A 17,682-nucleotide genomic window follows, 5' to 3' on the forward strand; every position below is an offset into this window, starting at 1 on the left:
CATTCACTTGTATTTGGTGGTTTTCTTGCGGTGCACATCCTTGCCTCATTGTGTATTTAGGTGGAATTTCGTCAAGACAAACACTAAGCACAAAGTGCTATTATTAAGTCATATCTAGCACATACTCAGCCTCTTACATTATGCAGCAATACGTTTCCTTACTTTTTTGAAGAAAAAAAAACAGATAATTATTTGGTACCATCCAGAGTTTGAGGCTTGATCTGTGTCACATCAGTAGAAAAAAATTAGGAACCGTATGTCTAAAGGTTGCATTGACTTTATTTCTATTTCTTTTTTTCTCATCCAAGGCAATGTCCAGAAGGTTACACATGTATGAAAGCAGGGAGGAATCCAAACTACGGCTACACAAACTTTGATACTTTTAGTTGGGCTTTTCTCGCCTTATTTCGCCTTATGACTCAGGATTTTTGGGAAAACTTGTACCAATTGGTAAGCAAACCAGAAGTTTACATTTGGTTTACAATATTTAGTGTATGGTATTTTTATAACTATTGAATAGTGGTTGCACATCATTGTAGAAATGCGGAAATATCAGAGCACTCACTGGCACTTCAGCTTACTTGCTTTATTTTAAGTGCAGCATAACAACATGAACAGGTTACCAAGTGGCCGTTTAGCCTATGATACCATGCCTCATTAGGCCTCAGCCAATTGCAAAGTTTGTAAATCATTGTATTGGGGCATTGTAATGGGGTATTCAATTTAAATAACCTAAAGGCTTGACCACTTTGAAAATAACAAAATAGTTATTACCGTAGTTACCAAATGCTGGAATGCAAACACCACTGACTCTCCTGCTGCAGACTGCCTTTCTGCTGTTCCAGTACCGTCTCTCATCTTTTTTCCAGCATCACCTCTCTGCTGTGTCAGCACACACTCTCTGCTTATCCAGCACCACAACTCTGCTTTTCCAGCACCTTGTCTCTGCTTTTCTAACATCCCCTCTCTGCTGTTCCAGCATCACCTCTCTGCTGTTCCAGCACCACCTATCTACTGCTGTTCTAGCAACACATCTCTGCTGTTTCAGCATCACCTCTGTTCCGTTCCATTATCACCTCTCTGCTGTTCCTGCTGATGCAGCACTGCCTTTCTGCTGTTTCTGCAGATTCAGCACCACCTCTGCTTCTTCAGCATTACCTTTCTGCTGTTCCAGCATCCCCTCTCTGCTGTTCGAGCATCACTTTTCTGCTGTTCCTGCTGATCCAGCACTGCCTCTCTGCTGTTCGAGCATCACCTCTCTGCTGTTCGAGTATAACCTCTCTGCTGTTCCAGCATCACCTCTCTGTTGTTCCAGCATCACTTCTCTGCTGTTCCAGCATCACCTCTCTGCTGTGCCAGCATCACCTCTCTGCTGTGCCAGCATCACCTCTCTGCTGTTCGAGCACCGCCTCTCTGCTGTTCAAGCATTGCCTCTCTGCTTTTCCTGCACTGTCTCTTCCATGCTACCGACTTGTCTTAGTTAACACAGCTGAAATAGTGAGTGTAGTCACGTCTACAGCGGTCTACATGGCATGGCTGCTAAGCTCACTTATTGGCTACAGCTGTTACACGCTGCAGAAGAAGCACTGGACAAGTTTTGATGATTTTGTTATTTTCACCCTGGCCAAGCCTTAAGAGATTAACTAAGTTTAAACCCAGAAAAAAAAATAATGGGTTTTGAATGGAAGGCATGAGTACATTTTATATTGCTGTATGTTTTACATTAAACATTTTGTTTTTCATGACACACCAGTACCTGTCTAATGACGTGTGACTAAATTGAGCATGCCATGTGCCTTTGATATTGCTAGCAAATTACGCCATTGTAGAAGGATCTACATAGTGTCGAACCTGGGAAATGAAGATTTGGGTATGTTGCCTAAAGCTGTAGTTGTCTGGGAGTGACTTGTGCCCTATCTCTATGGCAAGAAACATAAAATCTTTACCTCTACATTAGTTTAGTGCAGGCGGATAAGACATCAGAGCTCTGAACAAAGAAAAAAGAGTTTGGGCTCCAGTGTCTTGCCGCAGGGAGCGTTTGGACAATATTTAATGGAACTGGGAGATGAGGACCCTAAGTTTGGAGCTTGCATGGTGAAGCTCCTTTTGCAATCCATACAAACCATTCCTGATTCAAATATTTTGTCAACATATTAGTCTATAATTTATATGCACATTTTTTTTCCAGACAATGTTTTGAGAAACGCTGTCTCTAATTGTGTTATAAATGGTAACAAATGAAAATTGTTGGGTTTAGTTTTTAGGCCCCTGCATGTGCCCCTTGATGTTGGAAAATGCAACTGTGGAACTATTTGACTGCCACTTTACAGCTTGCTAAGAACCAGCAGTAGAACTTTACATTTCTCATTCTGAAATGTTGTTTTTGGGTGGTTGTCGTGCCGTGATTCTACTTGATAACTCTTTTTCTTTAACACCTTTCCGACATCGGGCAAAATAGTACACTGATGACGGACTCCCTCCCTTTGATATGGGCTGCGGCGGTGAACCCACATCTTTCCCGGGACATATTAGCTGTTTTGAACAGCTGACATGTGCCCGCAATAGCCGCGGGTGGAATTGTGATCCACCCTTGGCTATCAATTAGTTAAATGCCATTGTCAAACGCTGACAGTGGCATTTAAATGACGCTTCCGTCAATCGCACCGGAAATACGCACACCGGTGACCCAAGATCACGTGACGCGGGTCACTGATGTGTCGGCATGACAACCGGAGGTCTGCTGGAGACCTGTATGGTTGTCAATGCTGGATTGCTGTGATTGGCGCTCATAGCAAGTCAGTAATTCGGCTACATAGAGGCTATCTGATAGTCGCCTCTATGTAGCAGAGCCAATCGAGTTGTGGCAGCTTCTAGCCTCCTATGGAGACTGTTGAAGCATGCCAATAGTAAAAAAAAAGTGTTTAAAAATATAAAAAAATTCTAAAAGTTTAAATCACCCCCCTTTCGCCCCATTCAAAATAAAACAATAAAAATAAAATCAAACATACACATATTTGGTATCCCCTCGTTCAGAATCGCCAGATCTATTAATAAAAAAAGGATTAACCTGATCACTAAAGGCGTGGCGAGAAAAAAAGTAAAAACGCCAAAATTACGTTTTTTTGGTCACCGCAACATTGCATTAAAATGCAATAACGGGCGATGAAAAGATCATATCTGCACCAAAATTGTATAATTAAAAATGTCAGCCCACCACACAAAAAATAAGTCCTCACCCAACCCGAGATAACGAAAAATGGAGACGCTACGGGTACCGGAAAATGGTGTAATTTTTTTTTTTTTTTTTTTTTTTTTTTAAGCAAAGTTTGGAATTTTTTTTCACCACTTAGATAAAAAAGAACATAGACATGTTTGGTGTCTATGAACTCGTAATGACCTGGAGAATCATAAAGTCAGGTCAGTTTTAGCATTTAGTGAACCTAGCAAAAAAGGCCAAACAAAAAACAAGTGTGGGATTGCACTTTTTTTTGCAATTTCACTGCACTTGGAATTTTTTTCCTGTTTTCTAGTACACGACATGGTAAAACCAAAGGTGTCATTTAAAAGTACAACTCGTCCCACAAAAAACAAGCCCACACACGGCCATATTGACGAAAAAATAAAAAAGTTATGGCTTTGGTAAGCAGGGGAGCGAAAATCGAAAACGCAAAACCTGAAAAAAGCTCTGGGGGTTAAGGGGTTAATGTTGAACATGGCCCAACGCTACCTTATAAATAAATTTAGCAATTTAGCTAGAAGAGACTGATGTCTAATGTTAACATAAAGATAATAAGCAAAAAATCTTTGGACATTGGCTAATACCTGAAAGTGATAAAATAAGTCTATATACTGTAACGCAGACAAAGGCTTTTCTTATTTTATAGCAGCATTACAAAAAGTATTCCTCTTTGTTCCGTTTACACTGTTTAGGTCCTACGTGCTTCTGGAAAAACGTACATGATCTTCTTTGTTTTGGTCATCTTCGTCGGCTCATTTTATTTGGTGAATTTGATCCTGGCTGTGGTCGCTATGGCTTATGAAGAACAGAATCAAGCAACTCTTGAGGAAGCCGAGCAAAAGGAGAACGAATTCAAAGCAATGCTGGAGCAGCTGAAGAAAAATCAGGAAGACCAGGTGTGACCTCAATCTGAAGACATACATTAATAAATACGGGACATGTATTGCATAAAGAGCGGGTGTAAATACTAGATCGTAGTATGATTCGCCACCTTCCTCTGATTTATACACTTGTCTATGCTACATTTGCTCCAAACAAGCAAAACAACATTGGTAAATTATGATATTTACCTGTTTTTTTGTCTCTTAGGTGGCAGCTATGGCTACATCAGCCGGCACTGTTACTGAAGATGCTGTGGAAGATGAAGAAGGGGATGCCCGGATGTCCCATACCTCTTCAGAATTTTCAAAATTGAGTACTAAGAGCGCAAAGGAAAAAAGAAACCGCAGAAGGAAGAAGAGACAGAAAGAATTGTCAGAAGGGGAAGAGAAAGGAGATACCGAAAAAGTGTACAAATCGGAGTCAGAAGATGGTATGAAAAGAAAAGGGTTTTGGTACCCTGACAATCGGCTGGGACGAAAGTTTTCAATCATGGATCAGGTAATGAAAAAACAAAAATATGTATTATTTAAAGCAGTTTACTAGAACTATGACACTCATAGTACACTGGTGACCCTCAGTGGGCTTTGATTGAAGAATGCAATACTGCTGAGTTGTGAGATGGAGAAGGAAATGTGGTGTTGACGTTTAGGTTGATATGGAAGTACATGTAATGCATTAGTTATGTGAACACTAAGGTAGGTCATTTTGCAGCATTTAGCTGGATATATCTGTTTTCCTCCTATATCATACTATACAGCAGCTCAGGGATAATATTACATTACAGTGGGAAAGCAGAGCCACACTGCTGACGTCTGTAAGTGCTTGAGAAGCAGAATGGTGGAAAGGTGAGCAGAAATGAAAAGAACATTAGGCTTTGGTGTACCAGTGTTCTGCTCTATCTAGAGCCAACATCCCAGCAACTATCAGAAAGCAGAATACAAAACACAGACCTTCAAATCAGAGTGACTGCTCACCATGCAAGTGTCAAAAACAGCTCCCATAATAATGCCTGCCAGAATATTTCCATTACAGAGACACCCACAGCCCATCAAATAGTGGTGACCATAGCCTTCCATGATAGTGTCAGTCTTGATGTCCCCTTAACGGGGTTGTCCACTACTCGAACAACCCCTTCCCAATTCCTATGTTTACCACTTGTAACATAATCACACTTATACTAACCTCCTGTGCAAGCATTGTTCTAGTGTTATCAGCACTGGCTTTCCCGGGGATCACGTGACATTATTATGTCACTCGCTTCCTGCACTGCACTGGCTGTGAGTATAAAAGTTATCATTTTACATGGGTTAACCAGTTATCGATCGCCGATAAACCTTTTAACGGCGGCAGTTAAGGGTACTTAAACCACAGCGCCGCTTTTTAACGTCGTTGAGGAATAAGGGTACAGTCCCCCCCAGAGTCGGAATTTCTCCGGGGTCTCGGCTACATCGGCACATCAGAGGAGAGAGAAATAAGGTCCCCTGATCCCCCCGGTACCTACGTTGTCCCTGCAATCCCTCCGTGAAGTCTTCTGTGCCGCCGGAGTTTTCTTCCGGGAGAAAATGGCGGCACCCGGCAACAATAGGAAATTTTTACTATTTGCTCATTTTGATCCCTGTGATAGACCTTATCACAGTGATCAAAATAAATAGTAAATCAAGCCCCCCTTTATCACCCCCTTAGTTAGGTAAAAATAATAAAATAAAAAAATGTATTTATTTCCATTTTCCCATTAGGGTTAGAGTTGAGCTAAAGTGAGTTGGGCTAAAGTTATGGTTAGGGTTGGGGCTAAAGTTAGGGTTAAGGTTGGGGCTAGGATTGGGATTACGGTTAGGGTTGGGATTAGGGTTAGGGGTGTGTTAGGGTTAGGTTTGTGGTTAGGTTTAGAGCTGAGATTAGGGTTAGGGGTGTGTTGGGGTTGGAGTTAGAATTGGGGGGTTTCCACTGTTTAGGTACATCAGGGGGTCTCTAAACGCAACATGACGCCACCAGTGATTCCAGCCAATTTCAAAAAGTCAAACAGTGCTCCCTCCCTTCTGAGCCCTGCCATGCACCCAGTGGCTTTTCCCCACACATGGGGTAACAGCATCCTCAGGAGAAATTGCACAACAAATTTTGTGGTCCATTGTCTCCTGATATCCTTGTAAAAATAAAAAAAATTTGTTCCAAGGTAAATTTTTTTGTGAAAAAAGTAAAATGTTCATTTTTTCCTTCCACATTGCTTTAGTGAAGCACCTGAAGGATTAATACATTTTTTGAATGTGGTTTTGTGCACCTTGAGGGGTGCAGTTTTTAGAATGGTGTCACTTTTGGGTATTTACTGTTATATTGACCACCGAAATTCACTTCAAATGTGAGGTGGTCCCTAAAAAAAATGGTTTTGTAAATGTTGTTGGAAAAATCAGAAATCGCTGGTCAATTTTAATCCTTATAACTTCCTAACAAAAAAAATTATGTTTCCAAAATTGTGCTGATGTAAAGTAGACATGTGGGAAATGGTATTTCTTAACTATTTTGCGTGACACCAATCTCTGATTTAAGGGTACAAAAATGGAAAATTGCAAAATTTTAAAATGTTTTGCCAAATTTCGTTTTTTTCATAAATAAATGCAAGTTATATTAAACATTTTTTACCACTATCATGAAGTTCATTATGTCACGAAAAAAACTCTTAGAATCAGTGGGATATGTTGAAGCGTTCCGGAGCTATGAGATTATAACCTCATAAACTGACAGTGGTCAGAATTGTAAAAATTGGCTTGGTCATTAAGTAGCAAACTGGCTGTGTCACTAAAGGGTTAAACATCTGGATTAAGGTGGGGTTTTCTGACTAGTGCACAAACCAATTAACAGTCGGCTCAGTGGTTAGCACTGTTGCTTTACAGCGCTGGGGGCCAGGGCTCAAATCTCACCAAGGACAACATCTGCAGGGAGTTTGTATGTTCTCCCTGTGTTTGCGTGGGTTTCCTCCGGGTTCTCCGGTTTCATTCCACACTCAAAAGACATACTGATAGGGAATATAGATTCCCCATTGGGGACAGTGATGCTGATGACTGTAAAGTGCTGTGGAATTAATGGTGCTAAATAAGGGAGTAAAATAAATAAAAACCTTAGACTCAAAGAGTCATAACTATAGCCCTCCATGATAGTGTGTATCAGGATGACAGTGGCACCCACAATCGAGGTAAAGGGTGACAGGTATAGCAGTTAAAGAAGGAGGCACCCACAGGCACAATACCACCTGCACATGTTGCAGTTTTTCTCTTCCTTTTTCATTATTCCCGCCTGTTTTTAGACATTTGTCTCTGTTCCTATGTATGATGCTGTTGGTGAAGATATAAAAAAGTACAGGAATAAGTAGGGCAATAGTAACATTAAGGGTATGTGCACAGGTTGCGTATTCTGCTGAGGATTTTTCCATGCAGATTTTGCTAAATCCGCAGGTAAAATGACCTGCATTTTACCTGCAGATTTAGTGCAGATTTGCTGCGGATTTTCTGCAGTTTTTGTGCGGATTTCGCCTGCGTTTTTACACCTGTGGATTCCTATAATGGAAGAGGTGTAAAAATGCTGCGGAATCTGCACAAAGAATTGACATGCTGCGGATTCAAAACCGCAGCAAATCTGCGCAGAGAAATCCACAGCATATGCACAGCGTTTTTTATTTTTCATTGAATATAATGGTACTGTACACCGCAGGAGAATCTGCTGCAGATCCGCAGGGCCAAATCCGCTGTGGATCTGCAGCAGAACCCGCAACGTGTGCACATAGCCTAATGCAAACAAAACAAGAGCTATAACAATAATACATGTGTGGCTTATTTTGTTTCTTAGGCGAGAATCTAACATGTCTTTTTTTCCCTCCTGCAGTCACTACTTAGCATCCCCGGTTCTCCTTATCTGTCTAGACACAACAGCAAAAGCAGCATCTTCAGTTTTCGGAGAAGTTTCAGAGATCCTGTCTCTGAAAATGAGTTTGCAGACGATGAGCACAGTACAGTGGAAGAAAGTGAAGGTAGACGGGACTCCTTGTTCATCCCAGTCAGGCACAATCGGAGGAATAGTTACAACAGTGGTTACAGCCAAGGCAGCAGATCCTCTCGCATCTTTCCAAATCTGCGAAGAAACGTTAAAAGGAACAGCACAGTGGATTGTAACGGCGTGGTGTCATTAATTGGTGGTCCGGGTGCCAAAATCCCTGGTGGACGTCTTCTGCCTGAGGTGAAAATAGATAAGGCAGCTACTGATGACAGCGTAAGAAAGTCTATAGTAGTTTAGTCTAGGCATGGCGGTCCACCCTTCTGCTTCCTGTATGCCGCCCTGAAATCTTCAGTTGGATCCTACCCTGGTGGAATGAGTACTGGTTTTCTCCTAACCTTATTTTAACCTTTTTCTAAACCTGTAAAAAGATTTTGATTAGTCTTTTTATGTTATGTTACTTCCCCAAATTCCACTATCTTTTCCTGTGTCTAATAAGGAGACAAAAACATGCAGGAAATTTGCATATATGGTTTTATCCCTAATATAAAAACATTAGATGATTCCTTTAGTTCAATAACTACCTACACTTATGCCTAACTACCCTAAGTAAAAATGCAAGGAAACAAAGAACGCACCCTATGTATTTTACATTGAATTAACGCCACCTCGGTGGTAGAACCAAAACACAGGTCCAGAAAAGATCGCCTAGCTGCAGGACCAGAGGATCTTTATCTTATGCATGGTCCAAATCCCAGATGGTGATTGAGGACATACTACATTGTCTTTGATAATGACATGCATTTGCATCAGTATGTGCATGAGAGGAATAAACCTGTCTCGATGACACCTGAATTCCAAGGCTATTTGCTGCTATTAATCAAGCAGTTATTAGATTTTGTCATATGTAATAAGTGGTACTATTGGATGCTAGACATAAATTTGCCACCATTGGAAGCATTTTTTGTATATGTGTATATTTATGCCTAAAATAATTTTTACAATCGGGTATAATTAAACATTTAGTACAGTTTAGCTTCTGCAGCCTCTAGGTATCACAGTGCATAGCTATCTGCAGGGGTATATCTATCAGTGAGCTTTTTATGATAGCAGTTTGTAAGGCCCCGTCACACATAGCACCGCACCAGCGATCCCGACAACAATATGATCTTGTCAGGATCGCTGCTGTGTCGCTACATGATCGCTGGTGAGCTGCCAAACAGGCAGCTTCACCAGCAATCAGCACCAGCGACACACAGGTAACAAGCGACGCACATTGCTTAGTTACCCACTGTGTACCTTAGTTACCAGCGCAGTGGTGCAAGGAGCTGGTAATCAAGGTACACATCGGGTTTCTAGGTGGCGCGTGGCACTTAGAAACCCGATGTGTACCTTGGTTACCAGCGCCAACTCGCTGATCGCTGGTCTCCCGCCTGTCACACGTAGCGATGCGTGCTGACCAGCGGGAGACCAGCGATCAAAAAAATGTCCTGGCCATTCCAGGATGATCAGCGATACCCGGCAGGGGGGCCGGTCCCTGGTAAGTGTCACACACAGCGATCTCGCTGGTGAGATCGCTGTTGCATCACAAAACTTGTGACTCAGAAGCGATCTCGCTAGCGAGATCGCTGTGTGTGACGGGGGCTTAACTCTTGTTTCTATGACTTGTTGATCAATCAGTTTAATAAGATAAGAGATAAAGCTTACAGGCTCTGCTGTCAGAAGGAGCTCACTAGAGGATATCAGGAATAACTTATTCATCAGTCCGATATGGGTAGTGATACATAGAAGCTGTGGAAGCCAATCAGTGAATTAAACCCTATTGTAATAATGTTCTATTTTACTTTTATACAGAAATGCATGAATGTATAAGGGAAAAAAAGGATCAACATGTCTGATCCTTTTATTTTTATTGATAGAGTTGTATGCTGCTGAGGTCACAGCTCATTCAGCTACCAGTTGAAGTGTATGGCTAGCTCAAAAGGAGCCTGTAATCAGACTCATGCTGCCCAAAACATCGATCTGACACTGCTGCGCAATTGCAGCCTGATTTTGTTTTACTTTGAAATGTAGCGGCCTTTCCAAGAAGACATATATGGAAACCCTGGCCAAGGACTATGTGTCTCAGATGACTAGTTTGAGACTGGTCTCCAGCAGCTTCTACCTACTCCGATCCCGGTGACTGATGGGTTACTCCCTATACGCACACATAAGAAGAGATCTGTCAACTGGAGCTGGGAGCAGAGAAGTTAGCTGGGGACCAGATCGAAGAAGACAGAAATGCCGCAGTGATCGCGCAGTCAGTGTCTGATTCATGCTGCATGTGGTTCAGACAACTTTACTTTATCTGAGGCTTTTACGCAGAGTGGGATGGCCTTCGATGATCATGTGAATATAACCATGTACAATATCCAACAATACCAATACTAAGTGTTTCAGGCGCAGGTAGTGGGAGCAATGTAAGCAGCACAAGAAAGAGCGCTATGGCTCTGTAGGGGTTCAGAGATTCGGACCACCACCATTGTGAAAGTGATGGCCAGTCCTAAGAATACAGTGTGTAATGTGGTATACACTGATGTGTTAAATCTTTTCCATAAAACAGCAACCAGTCTTCATTTTTTCCATGCAATTTCTCATAGAAATTAATGGAGAACTCTGCCCAGAAGCCACAGCACATTTTAGCTTACTAGGATGCCATATACCACACTTCACTACCAACATCCTACACAATTTCTGTATTGCAACTAGACATGTATATCATGTGCAATCAGATAAATGCTAGCTAAACCTACTTATAATGGTGTTAGAAATGGCAATCCTTCATTTCACTAATATATTTGTAAATTCCAGTTTGCTTTTGTCTCATCTAACCCAAAATGTTCTGTAATTTTTCTCTTTTTCATTATATACCCAGATAGCATGTTAGCCTAGTGTATAACTACTATACTTTCCTCCTCTAACCTGGCATGGGTACTGAAGAATAGCATGATGCATGCTCGTAAAACATAAGAATACAGATAAAAAACACAATAATACATCTTCACTACAGCAGCTGCAAACTTGCATTAGTCTGATTTATAATTGCCCGTGAAGGTCAGTGATCCAATAGAATGAGCAATCCTCAGTCCTTAACTTTTTGGGATGGTCAGGATGGTATGTGTATGGGAGATACATGATCCAAGGGGTAACGTTTTCCCTTGCGGAGAGTGACATGTCAAGCCTGACATGCCTCGCTGAGGAGACTTTTAATTCACAATGCTCCTCTGGGAAATATGCAAATTGTCTCTTCGGAGAGGAAGTGGACTAGAACTCTAATGTCACCTATAGGAAGTAATAATCCTACATGTCAATATCGACTCTCTAACGAGCCTTGTCACATGACTTAGGATAAAAGCCAAAACCAAAATCTCAATGTGCAGATACTGTGTTTTGGGGTCTTGCCCCTCATCAGTGCAGAGTGTGAGATCTGTTTTGGCTGTGTGAGAGGCGTCTGTGGGAGATACAGAAGGACATGCCGGGCTGCTGTTACATGCATATTCTCTCATTCATGGCCGAAAATATTAGGAGGACAGGATGGAGATCTTTAGGATTACAAGAGTTCTCCATGATTAGATCCCACCAATTTCATATCCCTCATCTATACTAGACTAGAATGGATAATATTTGTTGCAAAATCTGAGTTTTCTGGGTTTTTTAATTAGTTTTACAAAAAATATTGCAGGAATGAAAACATGCATAATTAGCTATAAAACGTTCTTTATAATCAGTCAATTTAGATTTTTGTAGTTGATGAAAGCATTTTAGGAAATACCCTGCGGTAACTCACTATTCAATGATTGCCTGTACAGAATATAGTAGTGTAGATGCAGCTAAAAAGTGAGAAAAAAAAATCAAGATAGGATTTGAGATTCCTATATCCTCTCTTGTCTAACTGTAAAAATTGTTTTGCAGCCCACAACAGAGGTAGAGATCAAAAAGAAGCCTTCTGGGTCTCTCCGAGTGTCCATGGATCAACTGCATGCGTCATTTGGGAAAAAGAATCGAGCCAATAGTATCCTGAGTGTCCTGACTCACACTCTGGTGGAAGGTAAAGGACACATGTCCGTGCGTCTGTGCCATACAGCTCTGATTTTCTAAGGCTCGGTTTTTATTACTTTTAGTTGTTTCTAATGTAAATATCCAAAAGCCTCAGAATATGCCACTTTCATGGTTTCATATTTTTTTTTAGGTTGAAGATAGACATAATTCCATCCAATTTAACCTATAACCTAACATGTTTATCCAGAGGAAGGCAAAAACTCCATGATGCAGAACCTAATTTCTCCATATTAGGGCAAAAATTACTTCTCAAGTCCATAAAAGAAAATCAGACTTAGTTCCTGGATCAGCATCCCATCACAGAATCTAAAACCCATAACCTGTAATACTATATTCTTTAAGAAAGGCATCCAGGCCTCATTGTACTTTTGTAGTGAATCAACCATTGCAACATCATCTGGCAGAGTCCCATAATCTCACTGCTTTTACAGTAAAGAATCTGTGTCTGTGATTATGGTTAAACCTTCTTTTCTCTAGATGTAGAGGATCCACCTTGACATCATTGCAAGGTCTGGATGTAGAAAGCTCATTAGGAAGGTTTCTCCTTCATATTTTAGTACATAGTAATAAGATCACCCCTAAACTTTGTTGTTTTTTTAAAAATTGAATAGATCCAACCTTTTATAACCCGTCTGGGCATTGCTGTCCACCCATTACCTCAATAACCTTGGTTTCTCTTCTCTGCATCCACTCTAGTTCAGCTGTGTCCTTTTTAAACACTAGATCCCAAAATTATATACAGTATTCTAAGTGTGGCCGCACTACTGACTTGTATAGAGGCAAAGCTATGTTCTTGTCATGAACATTCATGCCTCTTTTAATGCATCACATGATTTTATTGCCTTGGCAGCAGCTGCCTGGCACTTGTCACTACAGTTCAATTTGCCATTGATCCATACTCCCAAGTTTTCTCGGTGACCGTCTTCCCCAATGTTTTAGCATTTGGTACATAATTATACTTTTAATTTCCTTTGTCCAAGTGTATGACCAATTTTATAGGTACAAAGTAGCACATATCTGTCTAGGTTCCCATTGCAAAAGAAAAAGCACTTTGCAAGATGTGTCATTCTAGAAAAATGATACACCAAAGTACAGTTAAAAAGGTAGACCAACAAATACATCTTCAACATATGCCAAAAGGGCACAATGTTAGCATACATCGGGTCAGTGGGGCCTCTGACAACATTTGACATATGTAGATGAAAGACATCATGTTACTGGTGCCTTACAGTTTATAGGAAATGTTAAAGCATAACTATTAGAGATGGACAAATCCGAACAGTAAAGTTTGGCGTCCGTACCGAACACCTAATGTTCGGGCACAGACACTGAACACGGACTTTCCCAGGAAGTCCATGTTACTGTTCGAGTCAGGCTCCCCAAACCTCTGGTGTTTGTCATGCTGCCATGTGCATGACAGCGTGGCAAACACTGATTCTGATCGGAAGTAAAATCATTACCGCCGGTCGGAGAGTTGCGGTTCTCACGCTGTCAAATGACAGCGTGAGCCCTCAGCTGTGAGTGGAGATATAAAGTTTACCACTGGTCACTGGCGTTGGTTGGTGGGACAGTTGCATCCATTAGCTGATGCCTGCTGCCGCTAATAACAGCGAGAGAAGTTGCGATGGATGGGAGTATTCATCAGTCGGGACACCTGTGCTCTAAATAAATAATAATAAAAATGCGGCATGGGTTCCCTTGTATTTTTGATAACCAGCCAGCAAAACTGACAGATGGGGGCTGCACCTCTCAGCTGTCAGCTTCAGCAAGGCTGGTTATCAAGAATAGAGGGGTCTCCACGCTGTTTTTTTAAAATGATTTAAATAAATAATTTAGAATAGCAGCTGCCCAGAAAAGGTGCATCTATTAGATTAGCCAATTCTGGCACTTTTCCTGGCTCGTCCCACGTGCCCTGTAGCGGTGGCAAGTGGGGTAATAATTGTGGGGTTGATGTCACCTTTGTATTGTCTGGTAACATCAAGCCATTAGCAATGGTGAGGCGTCTATAGGACATCTATCCATTACTAATCTTATATTTATGTTGTTAATAAACACATAGCCAGAATAAAGTCCTTTAATTGAATAAATGACAGACTCCTTTAATGATTCTAAATTAAACCATACTCACGTCATCACCCATTCCATTGAAGCCCTCGTCTCCTGTAATAAAACAAAAATAAAAAATAACCATATCCCTCACCTGTCCGTCGTTCTGTCCCATGCCTTAATCCATGTCTAGGGATAAACAGTTTTCAATCTGGACAGTGCCATATATAAGTTTTAATTTCGGCACGTTTTTTCACTTATAAATTATTTCAAAATTTTCTTTCTGTAGAACTGGAAGAATCTCAGAAGAAGTGTCCACCTTGCTGGTACAAGTTTGCAGACACATACTTGATTTGGACCTGTTGCCCTCTCTGGATACGTATCAAGACCATAGTAAACATGATTGTAATGGATCCCTTTGTAGACTTGGCCATAACTATCTGCATTGTCCTGAACACCTTGTTCATGGCCATGGAACATTACCCAATGACTGAGCAATTTGAAGGTGTTTTATATGTAGGAAATCTGGTAGGTCATTTCTTATAGTGCCCCATTCTTCCTTCCCCATGTAAACACTATGGTACTTTCATTTACATTAGCTTATCCATTTGTACAATCATGTACTGTATATTAAAATGAATTTCTACTTGATCTTATTAGAAAATATCTCTGGTATCCTTATCAGCTTTTAATTTTCTTTGTTTCAAAAATTATAAGGTGCACAAATATTAAAGGGGATATCTGGGAGTACTTTTTAACTGTGGGATCAAGAACTAACAGACAGGTAGGTAGTTGCTACCTACTGTACATACCTGTTGTACCCAGTGCCGATCTCTGCTGACTCAAAGTGGTCATAGATAGAGTTGTGCTTGGGTCCCTGCTTATTCGGCACACTATAGGTAGTTACACAAAGGTAGTTACCTTTGTTAGGAACCTTCCTACCTTTGTTAGGAACTACCTGCCTGGTAGTTTTTAGGTACATAGTAAAAAAAAATAATCCTGGACAACCCCTTTAACAAAATTTTAAACTTTTAGAATTGTGTGAAAGTCATTAAATAAAATCTAGGCCTTCTTTGGTGTAGATTTGGTCCCAAATTTGTGTTTTTTTTCTATTGTATTAGTAATTTAGTGTGGCACATCAAAAACATCTTTACTCACTAAGAACTATGCTCACTTTTCTCTATATCTTTTATCCGGAGATTGCTGGGAAAAGTCACGTGTTTATGCACAAACATATCAACATTTAAAGAGGACCTGTGAGAAATTACCTAATTTTGCCCTTATTTCATTCCTGCTGCCTCCTTGAGCGTACAATTTGTATTTATTTTAAATCTGCCATAAGGTTCCAAAAATATGGGCTTTTTCATTTAGTGTGCCCAATAGTCCAATTTTTATGGTCTTTACTAAGGGGGCGGTACTCACAGGCTTCTGTTCAGTATTACTCTGTGATCCATAACCCCTTGGTAATGACCATAAAATTAGCATTAAATAAAAAATACCCATATCTCTGTAATCGTAGAGAGGATTTTGACCCCCTAATCACCACCAATACATCAATTTACTGACCTGACATATAAGAGAATATCATCCACATACAGGTGACAATCCAGCAGCTGTCGGCTGTACACTACAGCTGACAACTTGCTGCATCAGCCATGATCGGTGTTGGCACCATCCAAATCTGTTTATCTGTTTAACCCCTTAGTTGCTGCTGTCAATAGTGACTATGTCATATAAATGTTTAATAGATTGTGGGGGCTTCCGCTTTAATCTAAATGCTGTTTAACCCCCTTAGATGCTGCTGTAAATGCTGTTTAACCCCTTAGATGCTGCTGTGATTACATCATATAAATGGTTAACAGAGTGTGGGGGTTTCCATTTTATCTCCATTGGTGCCCTGAGATCATGATTGTCTGCTCCTGATGTTTGCCAAAGCCATTCACGACCAAATAGCGTCCTTAGAGTCTGCCGGCTATAGCAACCTGTTCAAAAGTTGCCGACATTTAGGTGGTAAAAATACACTTTTTCATTCCTGTCATGTCACTTTGAGCCACTCTGGGGAGATCTCAAGCGCGCAGTTCATGCTAGACAGCCCAGGAATTTACAGGAACTGGAGGCTTTTTGCCAAGAAGAGTGGGCAGCTTTACCATCTTAAAAATAAAGAACCTCATCCACATCTACCACAAAAGACTTCAAGTGGTCATCGATGTTAGAGAGGGCAATACACGGTATTGAGAAATGGGGTATGTAAATTTTTGATCAGGGTCATTTGGATGTTTTGGATTGTCATTATGATTTAAAAATAGAAAACACGGTAGTTTGACAATAAATGGCTTTAACCATGAATGGAGAAAAAGATTTGGTGTTATCAGTCATATTCTCTGAAAAAAGGCCAAGAGAGCAAACATACTGCCGGGGTATGTAAACTTTTGAGCACAAAACTACAATGGAAAAAAATCTTTACCAAGAAATGTCAAAACTGAATCAGGTGAATAAAACATTTATGGTTGAATCTTACAATTTTAAATATATTTTTTGTCTCTTTTAGGTTTTTACTGGAATTTTTACAGCAGAAATGTTTTTAAAGTTGATAGCAATGGATCCATACTATTACTTCCAGGAAGGCTGGAATATATTCGATAGCTTTATTGTGTCTCTCAGTTTAATGGAGTTGGGTCTTCAAGGTGTTGAAGGGTTGTCTGTATTGAGGTCTTTCCGATTGGTAAGTTATAATTAAGTTTAGTGTGCTCTCATTCTTTCTGCTCTTTGCTTTGGTAAAGAATATTTCTTCATATTGTTCACCTTGCTGGTTTCTTGGTTTTTGCCAACTATTCCATTCTACTCATCTTCTCCTTCTCCATATATTACATTTGACACAGATTAGACTACATGTGCAGCGTGATAGCTTCCCTTAAAGAAACGTTATTCTTCAAGATTTGTGTTTTGGATGCCAGTCTTGATGAATTGTGTACCTCCCCATGAGTTGGTGCATCTTTCAGCTCCTGGGCATCACCGCAAGAACCCTACTGTAGTCAGGGACTAGAATAAATTTCCAAGACACAAAAATTTTGTGACAATACAGTTTTACACCAGAATTCAATAAAAAAAACTGTTTACTGGATCTAGAACTACATTGCTAATGCAATATATATATTGCTGAAGAGAAGCATAAATGTAAGAATTAATATAAATCAACAATGTAAAATAACATGAATAATGTATATGAATGATGTACAATCATGCTGCCTAAATTAAGAGGCTCTACTCATGTCCAATAGCATGCGTTCTCTAAAGAGCTTACATCCAATTTTTCTTAATTAAGAAAGTGAATTATATACCTTTCCTTCGTGTGCATCCTGGTACTTTGCACCCCTTTGTTATTGACAATCAATAACCGATATTTAAGGGACTCTCTAATCTTCTAATAAAAGTCTACAGTC

General features: G+C 40.4%; 1 protein-coding gene across 5 annotated transcripts in view; it reads left to right on the forward strand.

Annotated features, from left to right (window-relative positions):
• The window catches only part of SCN8A (sodium voltage-gated channel alpha subunit 8), a 276,775-nt gene that overhangs the window by 166,589 nt on the left and 92,504 nt on the right, over nt 1–17,682 (forward strand). For all 5 annotated transcript variants that reach the window (XM_073576720.1, XM_073576716.1, XM_073576717.1 and 2 more), the window contains 7 exons: nt 309–450; nt 3,931–4,134; nt 4,328–4,618; nt 7,991–8,341; nt 12,050–12,185; nt 14,532–14,770; nt 16,791–16,964. In XM_073576720.1, the coding sequence (XP_073432821.1) occupies nt 309–450; nt 3,931–4,134; nt 4,328–4,618; nt 7,991–8,341; nt 12,050–12,185; nt 14,532–14,770; nt 16,791–16,964 (1,537 nt within the window). The remainder of the gene's footprint in view (nt 1–308; nt 451–3,930; nt 4,135–4,327; nt 4,619–7,990; nt 8,342–12,049; nt 12,186–14,531; nt 14,771–16,790; nt 16,965–17,682) is intronic.

The sequence above is a fragment of the Dendrobates tinctorius genome, unplaced genomic scaffold, assembly GCF_039654945.1.
Source record: "Dendrobates tinctorius isolate UK_male_01 unplaced genomic scaffold, ASM3965494v1 ptg000051l, whole genome shotgun sequence".
NCBI classification, from domain to species: domain Eukaryota; kingdom Metazoa; phylum Chordata; class Amphibia; order Anura; family Dendrobatidae; genus Dendrobates; species Dendrobates tinctorius.